General features: G+C 48.7%; 1 protein-coding gene across 7 annotated transcripts in view; it reads left to right on the forward strand.

The window, feature by feature from the left end:
* LOC149364050 (uncharacterized) overlaps positions 1 to 14,810 on the forward strand; it is a 49,426-nt gene extending 34,616 nt beyond the window's left edge. Inside the window, exons 7-9 of one of the 7 annotated variants that reach the window (XM_089574034.1) lie at positions 2,518 to 2,656; positions 7,765 to 7,875; positions 14,709 to 14,810. In XM_089574034.1, the coding sequence (XP_089430160.1) occupies positions 2,518 to 2,656; positions 7,765 to 7,853 (228 nt within the window). In that variant the 3' untranslated portion in view covers positions 7,854 to 7,875; positions 14,709 to 14,810. Of the gene's footprint in view, positions 1 to 2,517; positions 2,657 to 7,764; positions 7,876 to 8,928; positions 9,932 to 14,708 lie in introns of those variants that run through there. The other 6 variants (XM_089574033.1, XM_089574037.1, XM_089574038.1 and 3 more) reach the window with 6 other exon arrangements.
* Positions 14,811 to 15,014: the final 204 nt, after the last annotated feature.

Consider the following 15,014-nt stretch of genomic DNA (forward strand, 5'->3'; position numbering starts at 1 on the left):
AGCAGATGTGCTGTTAAAGACATTTCTTCCAAATCAGTACCAATCGCTTTGATCTGAAAAGTGTTAAAGCAGATGTGCTGTTAAAGACATTTCTTCCAAATCAGTACCAATCGCTTTGATCTGAAAAGTGTTAAAGCAGATGTGCTATTAAAGACATTTCTTCCAAATCAGTACCAATCGCTTTGATCTGAAAAGTGTTAAAGCAGATGTGCTGTTAAAGACATTTCTTCCAGATCAGTACCAATCGCTTTGATCTGAAAAGTGTTAAAGCAGATGTGCTGTTAAAGACATTTCTTCCAAATCAGTACCAATCGCTTTGATCTGAAAAGTGTTAAAGCAGAAAATTAATTGTTCTGCACTTACTCCAGGTAGAGTTCCTCCAGGCAGATTTGAACTAGCAGTTGCAGCTCCCAAAATTGCTTCTCAGCAGTAGCAAGGCACAGCGGCATAGGAATTGCAGGATCAGTACTTTTATCAGTTCATTGCTGATGCCAGGGTCAAGTTTTCCCTGAAATCAAATATTCCAAGAAGGTCACATCTTCTGTTGCAGTACAGTGTTTCTGCCTTTCCTATCATGACAGTTTTCGAAAGTTAGAAACCTAGGCACGTAAAATTCGTGGCATTTTGTGACTGTAAAACTCTTGCTTGGCCTAGTTGGTTCATGCGTGAAGATGTAACGAAAACGGTGCGGCGAACGAGGATAAAAGTTGTGGGGTTTGAAAATGGGGAGATAAATACCTTCTCCCCGTCTAACCGCGGCTGACACAGCTCAAAGCCGCGCGGACCCCACCCCGTGGTCGCGAGCGCTACCGAGCCCACGCAGACCACGGCGGGCCTTGCTCTGTGGGAACAAAGGAACGACACACTAGCTGACACAAACAAGGCATTTATTGCTATAACAACAATAACGCCAGCTAGCAACAAAATACACTGAGGAATCGAGGACGTCCGATTCACCAGCACGGTTACGAGCGAATGTTCGCCCACGCTAGGGCAAGGGAAAACTCTGAGGCCGGACGGGACAGGCTACAGGAGCATGTTCTGATCAGAAGGCGCCCACCGGCGAAGAGCGGAGCCGCGAGCGACAGGCCAGCGCGCTTTCCCGATGCCGAGCAGAAGAGAACAGTCTTACCCCCGCGCGCGCGCAGCAAAACGCCATCCGTGGCGGTAGTGTCGCTGCGACGCGAGCGCCATCCCCTGTTAGTTAAAGTAACACAACGGAGAAGAGTGAGTTGCGGGGAAGCTAACCACAGTTGAGGGTCATTGCGGGAAAGCGAAGCGCAGGGGACGAGGGCGTCCCCAAAAAGTAGAACACAAACTGGCGCTGGTCCTGTCGTTTGTCTTTTTGTCCCCGTTCGTTGCGCCGTTTTCATTATATCATTCCGACTGTACTGGTTGAGGAATCGAAGCAGCTAAGGACAAACCCTAGCTAGACCGTCGAATGTGTCTCTTAAATGTTAGTGCTAGGTAAGTGTGTCATAAATCAACCGCCAGTATACAAAATGTGCTGTCCTTAACCGGAAAATGACGACTTGCCAGTTAGCCACAGCTGTGTGCACGTCCATGAAACTATAAAAGCACAGTTTTGCGACATGAACTACCTTGATTGCTGGTGCCAGTTACAGTATTTAAACTTATATAACGCGAGTTAAATTTAGCTTTCGTTCGTCGGTTCAAGAACGTATCTCGCGTTACATTCAGATTCAAGCTACTAATATAACGCGATTTGTTTTCCCCGATAGCTACACGAGGCTTCGCCATCACACTCGCGAGCTGTCAAAAGGAGCCAACTTTTCAATGGCCTCGGGACCACACGGCTCACACGAGCAGATAAAAGGATGGCTGTGAACCTGGATAGAGAATACAATGTAATACTTCAGTAGAGTAGGGAAAGGAAAAAGAAATCCAGCGGGCTTAGAGTTTGCGCAGCACGAAACGCAAAGCAGAGTGTTAGCCCATTTGTCAGCCTGTCTGTGACGGCGGGCACTCTGTGTAGGAGAGCGCGTGCGTCAACGACTCGAAAGCTTTCTGTGCATAATTATATCATGCGCATTTATAAAGTGTTACATCTTTAATAACATCGACGTACCTATTTCTTACGTGCGTGCCACACATACCATCTACATTTTTACGTGCTCTCCGTTTATAGTTGGCTTGAATGGGCTGAGTCAGTGTTATAATCGTAATATTTTTTTTTATTTGTTTCATTTTCGTGGTCTCAAACTCTCGCCTCACTTTATATTCGTTATCAGGTTATATACGTGTAAATACGGTAATTGCCTGAGCCGCACTGTTGAAATGTGACAAATGCAGAAAGAGTCAGAAAAAAAAGGCAGAAGTGAAAATGTCTTTTTAAAAACGTTGCGTGGTCATTTTGAGGTTGTACTTGGCATTGTGCATTGCACATTGCGCATATAGTTTGAGAGCCAGTGATCTATGTCTACTTGAAGAGTGCCTCTTGAGAAACTTAAGCCACTATCCTAATTGAATGAACCTCGATGCTCCCCTTTTGTGCAGCTGCACAAAAATGAATCATGGACGGAACTGTACCTATCCACAGTGGCATGTGCTGTAGTGGCCCTAATGGTTCGGGTGCTTCTTGCGATCAATGTGGTCATCGTGGTGCGCAACTTTGGCCAAGGAATTCTGGAACAACGTACGCATGTTTACTTTTTCTTTTCTTGCTTTTATGTTTGTCGTGCAAATTGTAAGGGAAAGCAGAATTAAAGCTTCAATAGAGAACGAAACTGGGACATATGCATAAGGTCAGTCACTGGTATATAAATGCATTGTGTTATTAGCCTGAAGTATGCAGTAGAACATGCAATACTCATGCCAACTACTGTAGCGAGAGTGTGACAATACTGTCATTATTCCGGTTGTTTCAGCGAAAGTGAACCAGAAATTTTAAAAATAGGCTTTTGGAGATATGAAGTAGATTCTGCCGTACAATAAAAGAACAGGTGAATTAAGTTAACTAGCTAGCCGGTTAACTAATTTCTGAAGTTAACTTTTTAACTGTTACAGCTAAACCCCCCGTTGCAATTAGAGGTTTATAGCGGGTCATTAGTAATATCCATATCAGTTTTTATAATTTCGAAAACGCGATTACCCTCGGCACTGTGGCCCAATAAATTTTGGCTACATCGTGCCAAAATGTTCGCGCATTCGAAGAGCATGAAGGCAAAGCAACCCTTCGAGTGCAAGTAATTAGTCGAAATAGCCGAATTTTGTCAGGCTACAGCACCGAGGGCAATCGCGTTTTCGATATTCTCAAAACTGTTATGCCGGTTACTAACGACCGGCTATAAACCTCTAATCACAACCAGGCGCCTAACACTAACAGTTAAAAATTTAATTATTGAAAATTAGTTAAGTGGCTAACTAGTTAACATTATCTGACTTTCGCCAAACCCGGATCATTGTCCTAAAGAAGCCATCTTTCATACCTCAAAAAGCCTATTTCTTTAAATTATGGTTCGCCTTCACTGAAACACCTGGTATTGTGTTAGCGGTAACATGCTCATTGAGTTGTGGCAGGAAGTGCACAAAGCGTGCAATCGTCCCAAACTACACCCTTGGTCACAAGTCTTCAGGCTGCATGGTTTGTTTTTGAGCTGTACAGTGGAGCCCTCACAGCATGCCGAAAGCCAATAGGTTGGTACTTTCTGAGCTGTCATAAGTGCACCCCTGCAAGGCTGAAGAGGGAACCATGTGGTCTGAATAACTTATGATCAAGAGCGTACTTAAGCACATGTGCGGTTGTGAAAGAAACGCTGCAGCTAGACAAGCTGGAGCACAGAAATCCAACTGAAATGTGTTCACTCTGTTTAATGTGGTTTATAATGTCATATTTAACTCCACCCCTGCCCGCAAAGGCCCAAAGTCTTCGCCCTTTTTTTGCAGCAATTTCTGTCCGTAGCACTAGCCACGAGCACTCGTTTCAAGGCATTCAGATAGGGCGCTGTTGATTCTATAATTAAGAACGATCAAAGCGGTAATCGCGAAACAGCCGCAGAAGCGACCGCGGACCGCAGCTTCGATGCACTCCGTGTCTCTAATCGTAATATCTAAAGCGAGAGGATCGCTTCCTGTCAGGTCCGTAGCCAGTTGTTAACTGCATCGTAGCACTGTGCACGTCAATGGCCGTGAGTGCACTGATTTTTATGCTATGCCTAGCATTACCGCACGCGAGCTTTTGACGCGTACTCGAAGTCGATTCTGTGTGTTAAGAGCAAGTCAATTCATGTAAAAAGTGCAAGGTATAGTACCGTTCGGAAATGTCGCGATGTTTCGCCGCGAGTTTAGACAGACAATGAATTCGTAACTTCTGAATCATTGTGAGGTTCGAATAGTAAAACTGCGGTGCGAGTCGAATAGTAAGTTCTATTCTCAAACTATCTGAAGTTTCGAATATTCGCAAAGCCCTACTCGTCTCCGAAACTCAATGTGCTCATCCTTGCGCCATTCACACGTTGTGCTCCCTTATCTCTGAGACTGACTAGATAAGATCAGAGGTGCATCGCAGAGATGCTGTCATTTACTGCACACATACAACAGCACATTCCCTTTAGTCTAAAGGCCTCAGTGGCAGCAAGCATGAACTCGAAGCAGCAGTGTGGCAGATACTGCAGTGGGCTCTATAGCAGTAGTAATAAACCATACATCATCATTTTTCTTATTCTTGTTTGCCCCCGTTTGGAAACATTTCCTTTTCAAGAAGAGACAGCATTTCATCACAGTGCCTTAATAGTCTTCAGTTACAGTTGAAGCTCTAACATGACAAACCTATCAATAGCAGATTATTGTAGCTTTACGATGTATTCAAAAGCATGCATGTTTGTTTACTAACGCATGATCCTGACATAGTGGTCAAAAATTGCATGACAGGTGGCAGGAAAATATTGCCACGGACCTGGCTCGAGCTACCTGCGCGCTAAGCCGTGACGAGGACGAAGTGGTCGCGTTCGCGTGAGGCGCGCTCGAGCTGGCTCTGCTCTTTGCGATTAAAACCCTCGGCCGTTCTGCGGTCCCCCTCTACGTCTACGACTGTCCTCCGTCTGGCCTGTGACATCTGGTGGAGGTGCGGGGTATTCTCGGCTGATGCTCCATCCTTCCTCGGAGAGCCGAAGCACAAGCCCGGTGCCTCTTGTGCGAACCCCCGTCCATCGAGTCAGCCGCAGGCTCCGCGGCTTGTCTCCAGAATTCGGACTCCGGCCTCAAGAGAGCGCACCCATGGCTACGACCACGGCGGCAAGGTCAGACAGCGCCCCGTTCACACCTGCTTCTTTTGTGAGCCTGCAAAATCCCCGGATCCCGAAGCCCTTTCACGGCGGATACTCGGAGGACGCCCAAGACTGGCTTGATCAGTTCGAGCGCGTTGCGCGTTTCAACGGCTGGGACGACAGTGCTAAGATCCGGAACGTCTACTTCAGCTTAGAAGACGCCGCTCGGATCTGGTACGAAAACCGCGAGACGAGTCTAACGACGTGGCAGGACTTTCGTCGCCAGCTGTTGGAGACTTACACCAGCAGCGATCGCCGTGAACGGGCCGAGCGTGAATTGACCGCTCGCATTCAGCTACCAAATGAGAACGTAGCGATGTACGTGGAGGAAGTGACGCGCCTCTGCAACCGAGCGGACCCGACCATGACGGAAGACAAAAAGCTCAGACACCTGATGAGAGGCGTGAAAGAGCAATTGTTCTGCGGTCTTGTGCGAAGCCCGCCCAGAACAGTCGCCGAGTTCCTCTCCGAGGCTGTGCTCATGGAGAGGGCGCTCCAGCAACGGTACAATTTCTACGACCGGCAGCTAAACCCTATCTCGGCTCTACACCCCCTGGATGCTGCATCGGGGGCCAATCCAAGCTCCCTTCGGGACATCGTGCGTTCTGTGGTCCGTGAGGAGCTGCAGAAACTTCAGGGGATTTTTCCTGTGGACTCTCTGACTAGCGCCATTCGGGAGGAAGTTCAGCAGGCGCTCAGACCACCCGTCGCTCCAGTAGAGCCGCCACCACAGCCAGCTGCTTGGCCGCCAGCGACGTATGCGGACGTGCTGCGCCGTCCTGCGCCGGTTCCCTGCGCGCCACCGTATGCCCCTTCGGTAGTCGCAGTACACGCCGAGCAGCCGGTTACCTACTGGCAAGCTCGAGGACAGGCGCCGAGAAAGACCGATATTTGGCGTGCGCCTGACCGACGTCCCCTGTGTTACCATTGTGGCGAGGCCGGTCACGTCTTCCGGCGGTGTCCATATCGGCCTCTGGGATTCCGAGGCTTGTCTGCAGGTAGTCCCCGTCCGCGGCATGCCGAACAGCCTCAGGAGTTTGACGAATACGTCACCCGCCGGCGTGGTTCACCACCTCCTCCGCGCCGAACGTCCCGATGTCACAGGCCAGACGGAGGACAGTCGTAGACGTAGAGGGGGACCGCAGAACGGCCGAGGGTTTTAATCGCAAAGAGCAGAGCCAGCTCGAGCGCGCCTCACGCGAACGCGACCACTTCGTCCTCGTCACGGCTTAGCGCGCAGGTAGCTCGAGCCAGGTCCGTGGCAATATGTTTGTGATGTTTATTGGCGTTTATTTATTGGCAATTTCTATCCGCACAACTTGTTTTGCGTTAGATGTAAAAACTGCAGCAGAGAAGAAATGATTGTGGAAGAAAGTGCAAGCCACAGAACGTTATGACCATAAAATGAGCTTGAGCCCTCTGCACACTGCACAGACTACGATAATAAGCTGCCTTAGCTCGCACCTTATGACGTCACTGTCGGCGACAGAAGTGTCCAGGAGGAGCAGCCTTTGGCTCAAACGCATCGTTGTGTGTTACCAGCGTCACGTGGCGATACAAGAATGGCACGTCCATTTCGTGATCTCAAGGGGTACACTTTTGGACGCGCCTGCTCTGTTTGCTTTGGGCTCGGTGCGACAAGCAGCCCACACGATGAGTCAACAAGCTCGCTTCCCGGCGGATGCCATCGCTCTGATAAGGAGTCGGAATTTTTCCTTATTTAGCTTGTTGCTGCGCGTATCAGGTCGAAGCATTGGATGAGGTGATTCTCGAACGACCTCCCCTCCTAGCAGAAATGGACTCGGCGTTACGAAATTATGTCGCCGTCAGCGAAATATTTTTTGTGGGCATTTCTGCGTCCTAGGCACTCCTGCCCCCGATGGTACAATGAGTACACATACATATTAGGTGTGGCAGTTGTAGCATATGTAAACATTTTTTATTTATTTATGCAGTTATAAATCGCATCAGATCGCCCTCTTATGTTCACATTCCCGTAGATAAAATATATCGGTGCATGTATAAGCAGCGTCAGGTTTGGCCACCGACCTCAAAGTCAACTCTAACAATCTTTCAGTGCTCTTAACTTGGAAAATGGCTGATTTATAAGGGCTTTTGTGCTTGTCAAACGCAGTAAATATCGAAGAGATTTGAAACAATGATAACGTATGTACCAGCCCATTAAAAACTGCCTTTCAAAAATATGGTGAGATTTCTCATATTTTTATTCCTTGCATTGAAGAATGCGACGGCAAGAAATCGTGCAATTAACTTCCATGATTCTGGCTTTTTCACAACGTTATTTGCTTTTGCGGCACCCATCTGTCCAGTCACTGCAGTGCTGATGTGCATTATTTTGTACGCGTGCTTTTAGTTGACCTGTGCACGCAGGTCAACCCTCATGACTAAGCAAGGGCATGTCATAATGTGTGGGCTTACGTTTTGCCTTTTTTTTCTTTTATTTACATGGGAACTCCAGTGGAAGCACTTAAGATCAAACGGCAAGAGCTCAATATTCAAATTAGATCCGAAGACGGGGAGTTATCTCGCCTCAGAACATGGTTGTGAAGCCTGCTGCACATTCTGAAGGGTATGGCCTCTGCTGTTCATGTTGCTCGCCAGAGAGATCGCGTCTTGTGCAGCCCATGCAAGTGCCATAGCTAAGATGACAGTGTACATCTGCATTCAGCCAATGAATCGTTCAATAACTGCTTTTAGCATGCTGCTTGTTGTAAAGATGCGTGCACGTCTTTTTGGCGATGTCACTGCCGCACCACTCAAGCAACAATTGCGAAAAAGACATTCCATCGTCTGCATGGCAGCCATATGGTGTTCCACGACATGCTGATCCTTTGCTTCACATATGAACGCATCCATCATTCAAACACTGTCATCGTATTGTTATTCGTCGTATTTAACTGCCACACCTTGTTCCTTTGAATAAAACCTAAAAACCTCGCATGTGGTATGTGCTTCACTTCACGAAACGCGATCTCCGCGGTAATCATTTTCAACAGACCTATTACATCCGCCTTATAAAAGTGCTGTTACGTCTCTTTTATCTCTAATCAAATTTCTACTTTGCACAAACGAACTTCTTGTGGGCTTTTATTGCTGGCAAGAGTTCTGACAATACGTCGCGTCACAATGGTTTGTCAATTACTCATTTGTTTTGTTAATAACTGTGCAAACTCTGTAGTAATCTGCATTAATGCACGCTCTTCATTATTGATTTGTGAGCAGTTAAAAGTGCCACAGCTCGGAGCATAGTGCACATGGTTCAAAATACTGTTAGTAAACAAAGAGTATGCCTTACATTGTTTGCCTTGCAATAAGCATCTGTGCAATTTGAATAATGTTATCAGGTGTTTTAAGTCACGAGACTCATATTGCACCCTGAATCTGTCGCCATGGTTCAACCGGCCTCTCCAATTCAAAACTATACTTGTTGGCCCTTTGTGTTTGCGGCCGGTGGTTTCTGTACAGTGCCTTCATTACTCAAGGCTACTTACCAAGAAGTATGCTGCAAGCCTGGAGATTGTTACGAAGAAGAAGAGGGCAGTGGCGCGGGACTGAGCGCTCGCGCTAGGCCCACAGCCATTAAATCATATTATCATCTGCCATCATGTCGCCCTTTTTCTAGGCTTGCCACCTCGTAACATTTGGTGGAGGTGCGGGGTACTCGTCGTCATCCTGGTCCCTGGAGCATCGCCGCCGTCTGCTCGCCTTCGTTGTTGGCCGAGGGGACCTGGACTCCGCCGCCGGCTCAACCCGAGCCCGACCTGACCAGAAACGACTAGCCGCTTTCCCCAGCCCCGCCCCCAGCCCCGACCACAAGACACGACTACCAAGACCAGACGCAGCATGACCCGACGACGACCCGAATCAAGACGGCACCCCCGCCCATGCTGTCCGGCGAGTCCTTAAACCTTCCTTGACCTCCGGCTGTGGGCGACCGACCGCTGGACCTGATGCTCCGGGGACAACCGTTCACCAGATCATCTCGTTAATCTTGGTGGCAAGCCTTTCATCTTCTTCTATCCTTTGTGATCATGGTCATCGCCACCTCATCATTGAAAATTTAAGCAATCGATCGGGACGATCGCTCGGAAGACCCGGGTCATGTTACGAAGAAGAAGAGGGCAGTGGCGCGGGACGGAGCGCTCGCGCTAGGCCCACAGCCATTAAATCATATTATCATCTGCCATCATGTCGCCCTTTTTTCTAGGCTTGCCACCTCGTAACAATATGAAGGTAGTGTTTACACAGCATTCGTTGTGTGGTCTTTTTAATACAATGCATAGCGATGTGATACATAAATTGCTCTTTCTACGTGTTATCTCAAATGCAAGCACCACAGCCGCATGTCTTGATCACGCTCATATACTTGTGCAACACTTCTCTTTGACATTTACTACTGTGTGTTCTCATATTTTAGCACTTGTTCTGCAGATGCATTTGTCGTGTCCGGTCGCTGTGTTGAATGCAGCGAAAGACGCACACGGTACTTTTAGACTTCGTTTATTTAAAGCTGAAGAGGGTGCGACCAGCGTCGACCGAGGCAGCAGCCGAACTGGCCGCCCGAAGAAAGGGGGGAGCGGAGAATCGTCCACGGGAGGGAGTGGCTTCCCAGAACAGGAGGAGGGTGCGGGGGCGCACCGTGGGGGGGCCTCTGGCGACAGCGTGCGACGAAGGGCAAGTAGTCGTTAGGAGGAGGATTGAGTGGTCGTTAGGAGGAGGATGCGAACTGTCGTTAGGAGGGGAATGCGAGTGGTCGTTAGGAGGGGGCGCACACACACAAAAGCAATAAGGGGACACAACACTTCCTTCCCCCTTAGAAAGTTGCCTGGTATCGTGCAGGGGGTCGGCGCTCACGCGTGGAGGCGCGCTGGCTTTGTGCGCTCGGGGGAGAAACACTTGTAGGCTGGCTGTTGTTCGCTGTGTCTCCTAGGTCTGTCCTGGGCGAAGTCTCTTCTTCCGAGAAGAGGTGCCAGGCTATGTGGGAAGATGGTGCACGTGCTCTCTCCGCTGGCGGACAGCTCTCAGACGGCGTCGTAAATCTACGCAGCTGGTTGAGATGTCGGCGTGCTACTGTGCCATGTATGTTGACGAGCCAAGAGCGCAGGCCTATGCGTCTGACAATTGTAGCTTCCTCCCAGCGTGGCTTTTTCAGAAACTGTCGGGCGAGGACGCGCTGCCCCTCATTAAGCGTGCCGCAGCGCGGAATTGCTTTTTCTTCCCGGAACGTCTCTGCCTTTGGCTCGGGGAGGATGGCTGTGAGCTGGGTTCGCATTTCACGCTCGAACATCATTTTCGAGGGGGTCTCGCCTGTTGTGCTCTGAACCGTCGTGTGCTGCTTGAAGAGAAAGCGCGCAAGGCGGCGCTGCAGCGAGCCTGTCTGATCTCTTTCAAGGGCGCGTTTTAGCTCGGCTACGTAGCGCTCGGCTTGTCCGTTTGTCGCTGGGTGGTAGGGGGCCGATGTAACTGATGAGATCCCGTTGTCGCGATAAAACTTGAGGATCTCCGCAGACACAAACGGTGTTCCGTTGTCCGACACTACCTTGCGCGGCAGGCCGAACGTTGCAAATAGTGATCGGAGGTTGTCAATGACTGCTGCCGAAGTCGTCTGTCCCATTTGCCTTATCTCAAGCCACTTTGTGTAGGCATCTACGACCACAAGGAAAGTGCAGCCCTCAATTGGTCCTGCAAAATCAATGTGCAGTGTGTGCCATGGTGTGTCTGGCTTTTCCCATTCTGGGACAGGAGCTTTCGGCGGGGCGCTCCGGCTGCTCTGGCAAGGCTTGCATTCTCGCACCACTGTTTCGATGTCGTTGTCAATGCCAGGCCACCACATGTAGCTTCTGGCACACTTTTTCATTGCAACGATGCCCCGATGTCCGGCGTGGATGAGAGACATAGCTTGTGCGCGTAGTTCTCTCGGCATCACAACTCGGGACCCAAATATGATGCAGCCGCGATGGGTGCTCAACTCTGTAGCTCGCCTGCGGTAAGCGTCGAAGTTGTCCCCTTTGAGTTTATGCACGTTGCCTTGTTGAACAGCTGTGTAAACTAGCCGGAGAGCTGCGCACTTCTGCGTAGATGCTGCAACTGTGCCTGCTGTAAGCGGAGGTTCTGGCAGTGCTTCGAACATCAGAACGTCTCCTGGTGGAAATGGTTCGTCAACAGTTGCGTCTAGTGGCAGACGGCTTAGCGCATCGGCGTTTTGATGTTTACTAACCATGTTCTGGCTCGGCGTCTGGTGTATGCCGCATATCATCACGCCTAGTGGAGAAAACCAGTTTCTCCCTAGAAGGCTTGATCCTGTGCCCTTCACAACAAGCAGAGGTAGCGTATGGGTCTGGCCGTTGTAGTTAACCTGCACGTTGGCAGAGCCCAATAGTGGCAGATTCTGTCCTGACCACGTTCGCAGGTGCGTGTCGTCTTGTTGCAGGGCGGGTGCGTCAGATGGCCATGAAGTTCGGAACGTGTCCTCACTGATCAGAGTACAGGCTGCGCCGGAGTCCACCTCGAACTTAATCAGCTGGTGATGTACGCTTACTTCTGTAAAAATCTTCGGTCGCGTACCGAGATTCATGGTGTTCAGGTCGTACAACACAGATGGTGTTGCTGATGTTGTTCCATGGAGATCAGATAGCGGCGTATTCTCTGAGGCGTTGACGCTGTGATTAGGCTGGGAAGGTGACTTTATCTTGGCAAGTCTCCGTTTCGTAATGCATGCTCTTTCGATATGCCCTCGCTTGTGGCAAAAATTACACGTGGCTGACTGGAATCGACATCCCTGGGGGTTGTGTTGGTCGTCACACCGCCAGCAGCGTTGTGCCTTTTTGACCGATTTTACAACAACAGAAGGCTTGCGCACCTGGTTGCTTGTCTGGTGTACCGGCTCGGTGTTCCGGCGAATCCCTCTCTGCTGGTGACCGGCGCTCTCCGCTCGAACGGCGATGTCGTAAGCTTTGCTGAATGTGAGGTCCTTCTCAGCGAACAGGCGCTGCTGCAGTGACTCGTCACTCAGTCCGCACACAAATCTGTCGCGTAACATCACGTCCAAGGGAAGCATGGTGGTGTTAGCAGAAGAAGCTGCGTCTCCCTCCTGCCCGGTAGCTGTTGTCGACAGCGTTCCAAAATTGCAGTCGGCAGCGAGCTTCTTGAGCGCGGCTACGTAGGCGCTCACAGTTTCTCCTCCCAGTTGATCTCGTCGTTGGAAGCGAGCCCGGCTGTAGACCTCGGATGGCCTTGGGTCGTAGTGCTTTTGCAGCGCTTTTACGATGTCGTCGTAAGTCACTGCCGCTGGTGTGCTTGGCTGAATAAGGGCGCAGACAGTATCGTAGGTCTGCTCCCCGCACAGCGTCAGCAGGTTGGCCCTCTTCAAGACTGGGTCTGTGATGTTGTTAGCTTCAAAGTAGAACTGAAGGCGTCCAACCCACGATGACCACGATGAGCCGTTGAATTCTGGTATCTGATTGGGAAACCCTCGCGTAGCCATGGCTTGTCAATAGCGTTGCGTAGCGCGGGTCGAATCCACTTTCTCGTCGCCACTGTCGTGTCCGGTCGCTGTGTTGAATGCAGCGAAAGACGCACACGGTACTTTTAGACTTCGTTTATTTAAAGCTGAAGAGGGTGCGACCAGCGTCGACCGAGGCAGCAGCCGAACTGGCCGCCCGAAGAAAGGGGGGAGCGGAGAATCGTCCACGGGAGGGAGTGGCTTCCCAGAACAGGAGGAGGGTGCGGGGGCGCACCGTGGGGGGGCCTCTGGCGACAGCGTGCGACGAAGGGCAAGTAGTCGTTAGGAGGAGGATTGAGTGGTCGTTAGGAGGAGGATGCGAACTGTCGTTAGGAGGGGAATGCGAGTGGTCGTTAGGAGGGGGCGCACACACACAAAAGCAATAAGGGGACACAACAGCATTACAAGTTGTGACTGTCATATTCACACCCATACCTTGGCTTCAACAGGCCAGGTTAGAGTGCACTGGAGGGCAGCCCAGATTATCGAGGCAGACCTTCTTTGCATTGTCATGGGAGGCCAATGAACACTGTATGTCGTCTTGGCTTTCATTACTTTTCATATGCGGACGATCAACGCTACGAAAGCGATAGTTTTGGCACAAAATCGAAGCGACGTGCAGCTTGTTTAAACGTTTCATTGTGTTATTCCTAAATGCACAGGATATGAACGTTTAACACTTCCAGGGTAGCGTTCACAGCCGGGCAAAATACGTATATCCTTCCAGCATAGTGTACTAAAGCTGTGCAAAGTGTAATGGTGCAAGTTGAATTCTTATTATTATACAACACTGTTTAGCTGTTTTAACAGTCCTTGTTTGCAGCTTTCTGTCAGTCTGTTAACAAGGCATATGCATGAACACACTGAGAAGCACAGGAAAGAATTGCAAGTCATCTAGGAAAGGCCACTACTGGTTCTATGTTACAGTCAGCGTTGCTGTTGTCTGTACTTGAAAATCTTCAACATGTTAGTTTTCAGTTTCTCATGTTCATGGTCCAAAGCTTTGCATTTTTTTACTGGCAACAGTAATCAATAAAGTATTAGTCTTGTTTTCTTTGGTTTCTTGACATCACTGTCTAAACACCATGGTTACTGCTTGATGCCAGCTCCGCTGTAGCCATCAGGGTCGTATACCTGAAACGAAACTGCATGAAATGCAAAATCAGGAGGTAAATTAAGCTACCACCGTTGGGGGCACTACTACCGCTCTGTCGAACATCTTTTTGGGTTAAGTTGGAGTGAGTCTGAAAATGTTTTTCAAAAATTGGCTGTAGAGCAGCCGTGATAAAAGGTATGTCTATGAAATCTGTAAGCAAGCTTCCAAATTAAGCTTGCATTAGGGCTCAGCAGAAGAACTATTGTTTACTATTGTTTATTTTTTTTTTTATTTTCTCACTTAAGTATTTTTTCTTAAAACTTATCCATAGCCCATATCCATAGCATAGCCCTGAAATTTCGTAAGAGAGTTGAAACTGTCCTGTTACATAACCACGGCTAAAATTATGCTCTTTCAGCGAAAAATTTTTGTTTCTTTCTCGCTGCTATAAAATTGCAACTTATTAATCGTTTTTAGCCATAAAAACACAAACTCACTTAGGCTATTGATTCTAGTTCCAGTCATGTAAAAATCATTGATTGATATCTGTGAAAAATTTTGTTTGTTTGCTTAAGCCTTTTACTTCCTGAGAAAAAGGTACATAAAGCTCCAGAAATGCTGTTAGGAAAAAAATACAGATACAAATACCAAAAATTCCAGCTTTCCCCTTGACGTGACCACAAACAAAGGATGGCAAAGTATTTTTGACCTCGCACATACCCAAGTGCAATATATTTTAGGAAAGCTAAATGAATGTTTCAAGAGAAAATTGCTAACTGTAAGAATCAATTTCTTTTTTTTGCAGAAAAAAGTTTCAGACCACCTGAAGGCAGAGATGCTCTTGCAACAGAAAAATTATCACCTTACACTAAGTGACCTAACTCCCTGACCTAGGCAGAGAGTAAGCCTGTGAGTAACCGTGGTTGGAGGAATTCCATCACCTTCTTTAAAATTCTGTTAATGCGGGGGCAATAGTCTCATCCTGTGCTTGAAGTGTTCTCAGATAATGATTTTTTACAAGCAGGAGAGCCTGTTAGCTTCGCGCAAAAAGAAAATATGGCACTCAAGTCAAGAAAAAGTTTCCCTGGAAGTATAAATACAAGACTTCTTT

This window comes from Amblyomma mixtum, chromosome 2 (assembly GCF_055824585.1).
Source record: "Amblyomma mixtum isolate Tamu chromosome 2, ASM5582458v1, whole genome shotgun sequence".
Taxonomy (NCBI): domain Eukaryota; kingdom Metazoa; phylum Arthropoda; class Arachnida; order Ixodida; family Ixodidae; genus Amblyomma; species Amblyomma mixtum.